The 12,834-nt window shown below is 41.6% G+C and overlaps 1 protein-coding gene across 1 annotated transcript; it reads right to left on the reverse strand.

The window, feature by feature from the left end:
- Nucleotides 1-5,033: 5,033 nt before the first annotated feature.
- On the reverse strand, nt 5,034-5,624 carry LOC124803356. Its single transcript, XM_047264542.1, has one exon. The coding sequence runs from the start codon at nt 5,622-5,624 to the stop codon at nt 5,034-5,036; it is 591 nt and encodes a 196-aa protein (XP_047120498.1).
- Between the last annotated feature and the right edge of the window lie 7,210 nt (nt 5,625-12,834).

Below are 12,834 nucleotides of genomic sequence, written 5' to 3' on the forward strand. Positions count from 1 at the left end.
AGTTTAACATACAACTAAACCGTAGCCTTGTACCGATCATTAACAATGACAATTGTGATGTATACTCTACAACTGTTGTAGTTCAGCCCGAAGAATGACTCACTGGTTGCCCGTGCCGACGTGAAGTACTGACGAAACCTCATCGTTAAACTCGAGTGCCGCTGAATGCAGGCAAATTGCCTTGAGACAGAATTTCATTTAATTTGGGCATTTGCGAAATTAATTTATCTTGTTGAATAATTACTGCGTTTGGCGTTTTGCGTTATATAATTTCATTTATTCACTCAGCGTAGAGTAAATAAGTGCATACATCTTACTTTGTTTATTTTAATGTCACTGTGTTTATTGTTTCTGGTGTTAAATTGTTTATGCATTAAATTTAATTTCGTGATTGCGTTTAATCACTGGGGTCCAGCATTAACTTCTAACGATATACTCAAATGTTTACTTTTCTAGAATTCGCTGTGTCGTGTACCTGCACTGTAGAGTAATTCATAACTTCGTAGTGCCCTCTGTCTATCGATACTCGTTATTAAGTAAGTTACGTGTATTTGTCTCCAAATTATAAGCCTTGTGATATACAAAACGTAAACCAGTGTTATTTTTTGTATACGTCACAGTCAACTGATATTGAATACGGTGGAATGACCTCAGAAAAGCACAATGTTTGAAAAGATGTATTAAAAAAAATCTTCGGAAATAGATTGCTTGTTTTAGCTGTATGGTAGAAAGGAGCTACCACTGAAATAAATATGTTAACATGTGATGGGGGGGGGGGGGGGGTACTATATATCCTAGAAGGGTTACCTAAATGAAACGTGTCTGTTATTAGGTGAATAAAGATCTTGACAGGGTGAGATAATTGAAGGTATTACCAGGCTACTCCTTGTCAGGCCTGTGGCCAGCATAGGAGAACTTTGCAGAGTATGCTTTCCTGTCCTCCTGTCCGTGATGATCAGGCACCCAATTAAGAGCCATGTACCACCTTTTGTAATGTCCAGAGGACCATCATAAATCATGGCGACTTCATGTAATGATTGTCTCTGAATAAAAGTGTCATTTCTACTCGTCTGCTTACGTATTTCTTTCAGTTAACTTCTGTCTGTACTGTACTGTTGTGTACTCAGCAGTTATTTGCACGTGTGGTCTAAGTGTCATCGAGCTACGTTACTTGGAAGAGACATATCCTCCTAAAAATAGTTTCGTCCTTGAGCTTTGCACACCAGTGCAATTCACTGCAGTGTCTAGTGAAGGGCGGTAATAGTTATCCACTCGTATGAAGGCTGTTAGCAACTAACGATGTCACGAATTATAAGCATATATTCAGCCTTGTAAGCCACACGGCAAATAATCACTTAAAGTGTTGTACCAGAGGCTTAAAATCATTATCATATTACAACGTTAATAAAAATTACGCGTGAGACCGCTGGTTAAAGTCTTTGGATCCTCTTTGTGTCGTAGCATTTGTGTCCACAACAGTAACTTTCTCAATAAAAATTTTAGTTGATTACCTCTGATACACATAATCAAAATAAAATAGCTTTTGGGATGGATAACGCGTGCGATACATAACTAATTGTTTTCCAGCAAAGAGTTTGAAGTTCAGTATTATTCACTGTTTGTTCAAACCTTCCACTTGAAACCGGTATTACCTCGGCGTATCATAAAACGCCCGAAGGACTAAGCGGAAGGACTGAACCTTAGGGCAGGGGAGCGTTCACCTTTTATTGTCCACAATGTTTATTAAAATCAGTCAACAGAAATATCATTTGTCATAAATTTCAAGTGAGAGAGTATTTGTACATGAAGCCCATCAGTTGCTTTCAATACCAAAACAAGTACAACAACTTTTCAAATGAGAAAGATAATATCCAGAATGAGATTTTCACTCTGCAGCGGAATGTGCGCTGATATGAAACTTCCTGGCAGATTAAAACTGTGTGCCCGACCGAGACTCGAACTCGGGACCTTTGCCTTTCGCGGGCAAGTGCTCTACCATCTGAGTTACCGAAGCACGGCTCACGCCCGGTACTAACAGCTTTACTTCTGCTAGTATCACGTCTCCTACCTTCCAAACTTTACAGAAATTCTCCTGCGAACCTTGCAGAACTAGCACTCCTGAAAGAAAGGATATTGCGGAGACATGGCTTAGCCACAGCCTGGGGGATGTTTCCAGAATGAGATTTTCACTCTGCAGCGGAGTGTGCGCTGATATGAAACTTCCTGGCAGATTAAAACTGTGTGTCCGACCGAGAAGTTTCAGAAAGATAATACCTTCAAAAAGGGTAATTTTACAAAAAAAAAAATCGCTGTGAGCACTATGGGACTTAACTGCTGTGGTCATCAGTCCCCTAGAACTTAGAACTACTTAAACCTAACTAACCTAAGGACATCACACACATCCATGCCCGAGGCAGGATTCGAACCTGCGACCGTAGCGGTTGCGCGGTTCCAGACTGTAGCGCTTAGAACCGCTCGGCCACTTCGGCCGGCCACGGTAACTTTACACATGAACTGTGAATAAGTGTATTTTGTATTAACAAATAGTGAAGAAATAACAATTATAATAATAAACTCCCAGGCAGAGAACATTTATACATGAAGTCTATCAGTTGACTTTAGGGAGTAACGGATGTATAACAACTTTTCAAATGAGAAAGGTAATACATTTTTTTATAGAAAATAGAAAACACTTCCCACCCAAATGGCTGTTCACTTATAAACAGTTCTAAAATCTTGCCCAAATATATTCATTTAAAAGAAAGAGTAACCTTACATGCGGACTCCCAGTTAGGCAGGCAGTAACCTACATCACATAATGCACTGAATACTTCATTGCAGATATAAAATGGTTCCTGGGGTCCTCCTCGTCTGGAGTTGTGATAGTGGCCCTGCCACTCCACTCTATCACGTCGTCTGACCTTCTCAGATTCTGCAGGCGCATTTCCATCCGTCTCAGTTCATCCTGTTCCCCATACTGGGTGTGTATTACTGTTCTCCTGCCGTCCAACATCGTGGTTCTCGTCTGTTCGCAAAAGCTCATGGAGCATATCGCGATTGCGCCGATTTATTTCAGTGTGTGCTTGTTTGAACCGTAACAACGACCGGTCTTCATCACTGTCGCCCACCGCGGTAGGTATTGTTCTACTTTGAATCGCTCTGCTCTTTTTGAGAATTTTCGACCACTAACATTAACGCGTCCATTCTTTTTTTCATCCTTTCCGTGTCTCTTGCCTGGGGTTGAAACGTAGCCTCCTGGCGGATGACCTGTTGGCATGTAGTGTTTTCTATTTTCTATAAAAAGGTATTATTGTTGGCAGACACTGTTTAGTGTCTCCTGCTGTTCTTCGCTCTTTTATCTTGTCGGTGTCTAGTGCTAGTTCCGAGCTGTCTCATAAATTGTTCTCAATGTCATCGATCCGATTTTCTACACGCTCTGTGACTGTTATCTTAGAAAATAGATTAAGGAAAGGCAAACCTACGTTTCTAGCATTTGTAGACTTAGAGAAAGCTTTTGAAAATGTTGACTGGAATACTCTCTTTCAAATTCTGAAGGTGGCAGGGGTAAAACACAGGGAGCGAAAGGCTATTTACAATTTGTACAGAAACCAGGTGGCAGTTCTAAGAATCGAGGGACATGAAAGGGAAGCAGTGGTTGGGAAGCGAGTGAGACAGGGGTGTAGCCTCTCCCCGATGTTATTCAATCTGTATATTGAGCAAGCACTGAAGGAAACAAAAGAAACATTCGGAGTAGGTATTAAAATCCATGGAGAAGAAATAAAAACTTTAAGGTTCGCCGATGACATTGTAATTCTGTCAGAGACAGCAAAGAACTTGGAAGATCGGTTGAACGGAATGGATAGTGCCTTGAAAGGAGGATATACGATGAACATCAACAAAAGCAAAACGAAGATAATGGAATGTAGTCGAATTAAGTCGGGAGATGCTGAGGGAATTAGATTAGGAAATGAGGTACTTAAGGTAGTATAGGAGTTTTGCTATTTGGGGAGCAAAATAACTGATGATGGTCGAAGTAGAGAGGATATAAAATGTAGACTGGCAATGGCAAGGAAAGCGTTTCTGAAGAAGAGAAATTTGTTAACATCGAGTGTAGATTTAAGTGTCATAAAGTCGTTTCTGAAAGTATTTGTATGGAGTGTGTGGTGTCACCGCCAGACGCCACACTTGCTAGGTGGTAGCCTTTAAATCGGCCGCGGTCCGTTAATATACGTCGGACCCGCGTGTCGCCACTATCAGTAATTGCAGACCGAGCGCCGCCACACGGCAGGTCTAGGGAGACTTCCTAGCACTCGCCCCAGTTGTGCAACCGACTTTGCTAGCGATGGTTCACTGACAAAATACGTTCTCATTTGCCGAGACTATAGCATAGCCTTCAGCTACGTCATTTGCTACAACCTAGCAAGGGGCCATTATCAGTTGCTACTGATATTGTAAAGAATGTACAGACAAGAGCTACGTTCAACATTAATTGATTAAAGTTAAGTATTCCACCAACTACATCCTATTTTTCTAGTCTAACTTCTTTCTGCTGTTCCAGACCTCACGCCAGCCTGCGTGAGCTAAAACGCGTGCCTTTCGGCTTCCTCTTACATTAGTGGGTTGGCCCTCTTGCCAATCCACAACAGAGTGTAGCCACGTATGGAAGTGAAACATGGACGATAAATAGTTTGGAAAAGAAGAGAATTGAAGCTGTAGAAATGTGGTGCTACAGAAGAATGTCGAAGATTAGATGGGTAAATTACATAACTAATGAGGAGGTACTGAATAGGATTGGGGAGAAGTTTGTGGCACAACTTGACTAGAAGAAGGGATCAGTTGGTAGGACATGTTCTGAGGCATCAAGGGATCACCAATTTAGTATCGGAGGGCAGCGTAGTGGGTAAAAATCGTAGAGGGAGACCAAGAGATGAATACACTAAACAGATTCAGAAGGATGTAGGTTGCAGTAGATACTGGGAGATGAAGAAGCTTGCACAGGATTGAGTAGCATGGAGAGCTGCATCAAACCAGTCTCAGGACTTGTCAAAATCTTTGCGTACCTGGCCAATTTCGGTCTGCACATCTTCGTTGCTCTTTTTATTTTTTGCCGCTAACGTACCTACGCGTTTTTCTAGTTGTTCTAGCTTAAGTGACTGCCCTTGTAATTTCTTTTCCTGTTCGTCAAATCGTTTATTTAACCTTCTTACAGCCTGATCTTTATTGTCAAGTTTCCTATTTAACTTTTCTGATTGTTCCTTAGTTTTCCTGCTCTGTTCATCAATTTTTCTACTTTGTTCATCAGCTTTCCTACTTTGTTCTTGCATCAATTTGAAAATTGCTGCAAGCATTTCGTCTAGCGTGGTGGGAGTGGGCGCGGGGATGTTTTGTGTCTCTTCGCGACTTTCAGACGCTGCGTTGTGCTCGTGCGCTTCACGCAGTGGTTGACCTTGCGGCTCACGCACAGGTTGTAATGGCTCGGCCTCCGCCCTTTGTGCAGCGCTGGCTGGATCCCCCGCCGAGTTCGTACCTGCATCCCCTCGCATTTCCGGTGGGCTCTCTGAGCCCCGCTCCCCTGCGGCTTCACCTCCGAAAGTTGCCTGTGAAACGAATTCTACGTCTTCCATTTTCGCAATACTCCGCACGTGACCTAGTAATGCCCATAACCCGGTGGGAAACATACCGTAATTACTACGACAGTGAATAAGAATATAACTAACAATTTGAAATTAATGAAACTTCCTGACAGATTAAAACTGTGTGCCGGACCGAGACTCGAACTCGGGACCTTTGCCTTTCGCGGGCAAGTGCTCTACTAACTGAGCTACCCAAGCACGACTCACGCCCCGTCCTCACAGCTTTACTTCCGCCAGTACCTCATCTACTACCTTCCAAACTTTACAGAAGCAGCGCACACTCCGCTGCAGAGTGAAAATCTCATTCTGGAAATTTGAAATTACCTAACTATTACCCTTCTAAAATCGCACAATAATTACATCGAGACTGAATAAAATGCAACTAACAATTGGAAATAACCTAAATTGTGACGTCTTCAAAATTTCACAATGAACACAAACAACAAGAACAACGCCGTATGTCATCAACGCTGGGCACAAACAGAATTGTGCATGGCTGAAAGAAAAGTTAAATTAGTACATCCTCATCTAAGATCTGGCTACTTTAGCAGGAGATTACCGGAAAATCGGAATAATCCTGGCCAGGTCGCCACTAGTAACTCACCACTGGCATCTTACTATTGATTAAGTGGCAGCCCATGGAGGGTTACTTACTTTCACTAGCAGGAACTTCTTTTTATTATTGCTATTTCTTTTGTTCTAGCCTGCTATGATGGCATATCCTGTCCACATTCGCTCTTAGTTTTCTTTGGCGATGTAACCTTCTCTGAATAGTTTTGCCCATTGTTTGAAATAGATTTAAGCCCATCTAAATTTTAGGAACAATTCCTGTTCGCTGATTGAATTTATTAAGGTCGCAACGAATAACGCAATGGTATTCTATGGGGCAGTCAGAGAAAGCTACATACTGTTAGCTAAACTTGAGCCAAGTACTTTGGATTATAGGAGCATAATCATCAATACAACAAATGTGACACTATTTTCTGATTATTAAAACTAAATTAACGATCACGGAAATAGTATGTTAACAGCAATCTTTTTGTATTTAAAAAATGGATAAAACATTAAAATATTTATTTTTGACAAATATTTAGCACAGGACTTCCAAACCTTTTCAGCTGGCGGACCCCTTCTTTAGTCGAAAATCCATGGCGGACCCCTAGTCAGTGAAGAGCACAGTAACTTTAAATTTCAGAGCGAAACCCATGGAAACTGAAAGCTTCTTAATCCAAGTGCCGTGTTCCCAATGACCCCCCTCCCCCCCCCCCCCCCTCGAAGTATCAATAGTCTTTGGTTTAAAGATGAATGAAAACAACTTGAAATTAACGACCCAATTTGAATTCCCACTGTATCGAGACACCTACTAGTGGATTTACTACCTTTGTTCAACACACTATAGCCTGCTTAAAATTACTTTGTAATTGACATTTCACACGTTGGAGCTGACTTCCTCCAAGAGCAGTCAACGTCACGTCCAAACTGTTCGCTGTTGACAAGCTGCTGCTTGTGGTCTGTTCACTTTCACTGTTTGGCTACTGTTGTGTAAGGAGCATGCATATTTCGTAACAGTCGTCTCAGTGTGTGTGTGTGTGTGTGTGTGTGTGTGTGTGTGTGTGTGTGGTTTTTCGTGAAATCCGAAGAAAAATGTTCAAATGTGTGTAATGTCTATGGGACTTAATGCTGAGGTCATCAGTCCCTAGTCTTACACACTATTAACCTAAGTTTAACTTCCGCTAAGGACAACACACATACACACACACACACAGACACACACACACACACACACACACACACACACACATGCCTGAGGGAGGACTCGAACCTCCGGTGGGAGCGGCCGTGCAATCCACCATGTCATGGCGCCTTAGACTGCGCAGCCGTTCCACACGGCTTTGAAAAAAAGAGGCAGACCCATGATTCGGGATGCAAACAAATCACTAAAGAAAAGAGGCCAAGAAATTGCCTTTAAAGGACTGTTGTGACATCTGTGGTGCCGTGTGTGGGAATATATTCACCCAGTTTACATGTGTTTCCAAAACCGGATTTCGTAAGCCGATGTCCCAGTTCCGCTTTTGGTTGGTCAGGTAAACACTTCAAAATCGATTCTGGACATCTGCTTTTATAAAGCCGTTTTCCAGTTCCACAATCGATTTTCGTGCCCATGTAAACAGCTTGGAAAGTTTAATTATTTTTACGTCTATGCGTATCTACTGAACGGCAAGCTGTCAGTCCATAGCTGGCAGCTAGCAGGCGGCGTTGCAACAGTGTACTGTCAGTTGGTAGCTGGCAACTGGCAGGCGGCGTTGCAACAGTTAAGCTACAGTTGACAACTTCAACCACTACTTGGACACTACGTCGTGGCAGTCAGCCTCGACTGTAAACAAATTAGGCAGACGAACAAACAGACTCTCTTATTTCTGTATAAGAAGACAAATGATTTCACAGAACATAAGACTTTTTTTTCTCAACGGAAACAAATCTGGCAGAGGATTTTTACCTTTTACAAGGTGGCACGTGAAAGTCCTCATTTGTTTATGCTCGCAGCCAGTTGCCACAATATAGTGTCAGAGTAATAGCAAGTAATTGTAATCGAAGTATAGGCAGGCCATATTTTTTTAACTGAGAGAACGGAATATATTATAAAGAAAAGAAATTAGCTTTAGAGATCATTTTAATTTTCGTAACAAAAATATCAGTGGCAACAGAATTCAATCAATAATTTTTTTTGTAAATGATAGAAGACAGAAACAAAATTCCTACAGAGCTATAGTTCAGGTACGTGCCCTGAGCATCTACGAAGAAAAATGCTTTCTTCTTTACTATAGATGAGTCTGTAGGAATAATAATGGAATCCTAATGTGATGGTTGAGGGTGCTTCTGCTGACACAATTTTGAAAAGTTGGGTTCAATTCTTGACAACTGGAGACGGATGTCTGGTTCTGCATCTAGACAGTTTCGGTACTTAGTTTTGTGAGCAGCATAGATCGAGAATCCAGTTTCACACATGTATGTTGTGGCAAATGGAAGAGGTACACGTTTTGTCTTTTCAACAAGGGGGTAGTATTTCTTGTTATCCAAACGGATCCAAAAGTGTGAGTAATCGTCAATGTGAAAACTTGATTTCAAGGTAGGGATTGTGGCAATTTCTATCAACAACACATTTTCATTTGATGATAGAATGTTCAGCTTTGTGGATACAATGAATGGGTTGACCACCCATTCATATTTCTGCAGCTACTTATCTTCAGCTGTTGGGAAATAATCCTCCAACAATGACATCAAACTTCGGAGATGTTCCAGGATTTGATGAAACAAATTCTTCCCAAGCGCCAATGTTTTGTTTTTCAAAAACTCCTTGAGAAGAGGAAAACACTCGACCTCCCCCTCCTCAACACTCTCTGCCCAAAGACTGATTTTCCTTTTGAATCCTCCGACTTTGTGGTTAGCAGTGACATTTGTTTCAATTTGCCCTTGGAGTGAAATATTCATTTCGTTCATTTTGGAGAAAATATCTGACAAATAGGCAACTATACACTGCCAATTTTCGTCATGAATAAGGTCTGCTAATTTGGTGTTATGTTCCAAAAGGAAAGCTAAGACTTCCAATCTTAATTCGTACAACTGAGAGAGTGCATTCCCACTTGAGAGCCACCTAACTTCTGTGTGGAGAAGCAGGGAATGATGAAGGCTTCCCATATCTTCACACGGTATTGTGAAAGGTCTTGACTTCAACGGCCTTGATTTTATGCAGTTAATGATTTGAATGGATTCGTCTAAAACTTTTTTGAACGAAACAGGCATTTGTTTCGTAGCTAAAGCATATATGTGGAGAGCACAATGACTACAGCTGCAATTCCTGGCGTTTTCTTTTATTTTCGTTATTGCTCCGACTGTAGGACCCGTCATAGCTTTTGCACCATCTGTGCACACATCTATGCAATTAGACCATGAAACTTCGTTAGTCCTCAAAAAATCACCCAATAGGCGGAATATTTCAGCACCTGTTGTGTTGGCAGTGGTCTGCGCAATGAGAGGTCCTCTCCAAAACATCCAGAATATTCATAATGGACAAATGCCGATAAAATCGCTAATCCTGCAACATCAGTGGATTCATCTATCTGCAGAGAAAATGAATTGTGTTGGATGCGAGAAACAAGTGTGTCTTTCACATAATTTGACATGTCAACAATGCCTCTCTTGACAGTATTGTTTGATAATGGCACCGAAGATACAAGCTTCACTCACTGCCTTTTCGTCTAGCATGCAAGAAACAATATCACTAACACATGGCTTTATGAGATTTTCCGCAATGGTATGAGTTTTGCCTGTTTTTGCCACTCGATAACTAACCGATAAAGAAGCCTTTAATGAATTTTCATTAATTGTTTTTGCATGAGTTTTCATGCACTGCTGAGAAGCAGCTAGTTCAGCACTCTTCCTTTTGAAAAAATCGATGTATTTAGCCTGGAAATCCGGGTGAGTACCTTCAAAATGACGGCGCAATTTAACCACGCGGTCACGCGGTTCCAGACTGAAGCGCCTAGAACCGCACGGCCACGCCGGCCGGCTAAGTGTTCTGACCGCGATCTTCTATACACAGGGCGGTCAGAAATAGTCCTAGTGGCCTGTAACGTTGTTTCATGGCAGATGGTGTTCGGAAATAACTGTTAATAAAAAATGCGATATGTTCTCTGTCTCCGAGTTAATTAGCATTGAAGTTAGACAGTCAAGCCGTCGCCCGCGCATATTCAAGCGGCTCACCACAGACAGTGGCGCCAAACGTGTTATTCGCCTGGTTTCCTGGATGCAAAAATTGGACATATAACGGTAATAAGGATCGAACCCGGGCCAGAGGCTATCATCTACGCTATGAGAACAACTGACGCTAACTGTATCTGGCGGGCAGCCTGAATTTGTGCGCAGGACACCATGTTTGGCTAATTAACTCGGAAACAGCGTATACAATTTTTTTCTTAACAATTATTTCTCAACGCAGCCTACCCTGCAACACCCTTACAAGCTTTTCCGCCTGTCCCTGGCTACCCTGACGTTCCCACAATTTCATATAATTCTTCCAATAAATCGAAGTTGACCATTCGCCTTCCCTATAATCCACCTTAAGTGTTTGTTTCATTTTACGTCGCTTCGCAACGTTACGCCTACGAATTTAATCGATGCAGTTGTGTCAAGCAGCACATCACTAATACATTAGCAGATTGATTATCATACTCACCTGCATTAACTTATTTTTACGAGCACGTTGCCGTTCATCACACGAAATAGAATTTCTATCCAAGTCATCCTGCCATCTCCCACAGTCGCTCAAATCGGCACTTGTCATACGCCACAGCGTAATCAGCAAACAGTCGAAGATGCATAAGACCGTTTATGTAGATGCAGAACAAAAGCGTTCCTATCACACTTCCTTGGGGCACTCCTGACGATACAGTTTTCTATGACGAAAACTCGCCACACACGACATACAAAACTTCTAAGGACAGCTGACACACAATTTCAATGTTGAGCTTAATTTCATTACTGTAGGGCGCATCAATAATGTAATGATTGTTGTGTCAGTACCACTATGGACAATAATTAGAGGGATTCCAAAATCAGTGTCCTTGCAACGAAACGAATATGCACGATTAATTTACATTGCCGGCAGTTTGTTTGTACAGAGCTGCAGTAGTAGAATCAGTTACGATTGACATTCAGACGAAACTTTTTTCAAAAGGTTTGCTCTTAATGACTCCACACTGCCTAATTCAGTTTCAAACACGAGGAAAATGTAATTCTATGTGCGTCAAAAACTCAACAAAGATTCCATTCTTGATATGAACATTCAGTCCAGAAAAACAAACGTTAATTTAATTTCATACATTGTAGAACAGAGACCAAACTTATGTAAGTAGGTTGTTTAGGTTTTTTTTATTGGTAACGCCACCTCTGTATAAAAATCACTGGCTGTGCTGTGTGCAGTCTGTGTCTAGTTTGCATTGTTGTCTGCCATTGTAGTGTTGGGCAGAGGCAGCTGGATGTGAACAGCGCGTAGCGTTGCGCAGTTGGAGGTGAGCCGCCAGCAGTGGTGGATGTGGGGAGAGAGATGGCGGAGTTTTGTAATTTGTCATGAACTACTATATATATTATGACTATTAAGGTAAATACATTGTTTGTTCTCTATTAATATCTTTCATTTGCTAACTATCCCTATCAGTAGTTAGTGCCTTCCGTAGTTTGAATCTTTTATTTAGCTGGCAGTAGTGGCGCTCGCTGTATTGCAGTAGTTCGAGTAATGCAGATTTTTGTGAGGTAAGTGATTTCTGAAAGGTATAGTTTAATGTTACTCAGGGCCATTCTTTTGCAGGGATCTTTGATAGTCAGATTGCGTTGCGCTAAAAAAATATTGTGTGTCAGGTTAAGCACGGTCTTTTATAAATTTTTCTAAAGGGGACGTTTCACTTAAGACGATTTGTTCAGCAGTGAATTCCATGAGAGTTATATAATTTAGTTGGAAAATGATTACTATCCTGTGTTATGTGTTCACTAGAATGACATTTCATAATTGCAACAGCCCGCATCTCGTGGTCGTACGGTAGCGTTCTCGCTTCCCACGCCCGGGTTCCCGGGTTAGATTCCCGGCGGGGTTAGAGATTTTCTCTGCCTCATGATGGCTGGGTATTGTGTGCTGTCCTTAGGTTAGTTAGGTTTAAGTAGTTCTAAGTTCTAGGGTACTGATGGCCATAGATGTTAAGTCCCATAGTGCTCAGAGCCAACTCGGCGATAATTGCAACACAGTTACAGAAGACAATTCTGGAACAGAAGAGATTTAAAGATGCTTTGAATTTAGAGGCTGTATTTCAATGCAAAATATGCGGAACATTTCATTTATTGTGAATGAAATTTTCGTCAATCATTTGGTGCCATTCTGGTCACGATATTTGTAATTCAGATCGTCAGTTTATTAAAGTGATGCTGATCCACCATCACAGATTCAGGCTCCAGGTGGCAGAAAAATAAAATACTGAAGCGTCCGTTCGGACTTAATCTCACATAAGCAACCCCATGGCGGCACAATAAGGAGAGTTTTCATGGCGTCACAAAACAAGTTGCCAGCCAACATGAACAAACCATAATCTAAACTGAGTCAAAAAATATGTAAGGAACTGAACGCATCAGTCTACTTACTTCCTTAGAGTTAGAG

The sequence above is a fragment of the Schistocerca piceifrons genome, chromosome 6, assembly GCF_021461385.2.
Source record: "Schistocerca piceifrons isolate TAMUIC-IGC-003096 chromosome 6, iqSchPice1.1, whole genome shotgun sequence".
Lineage (NCBI taxonomy): Eukaryota > Metazoa > Arthropoda > Insecta > Orthoptera > Acrididae > Schistocerca > Schistocerca piceifrons.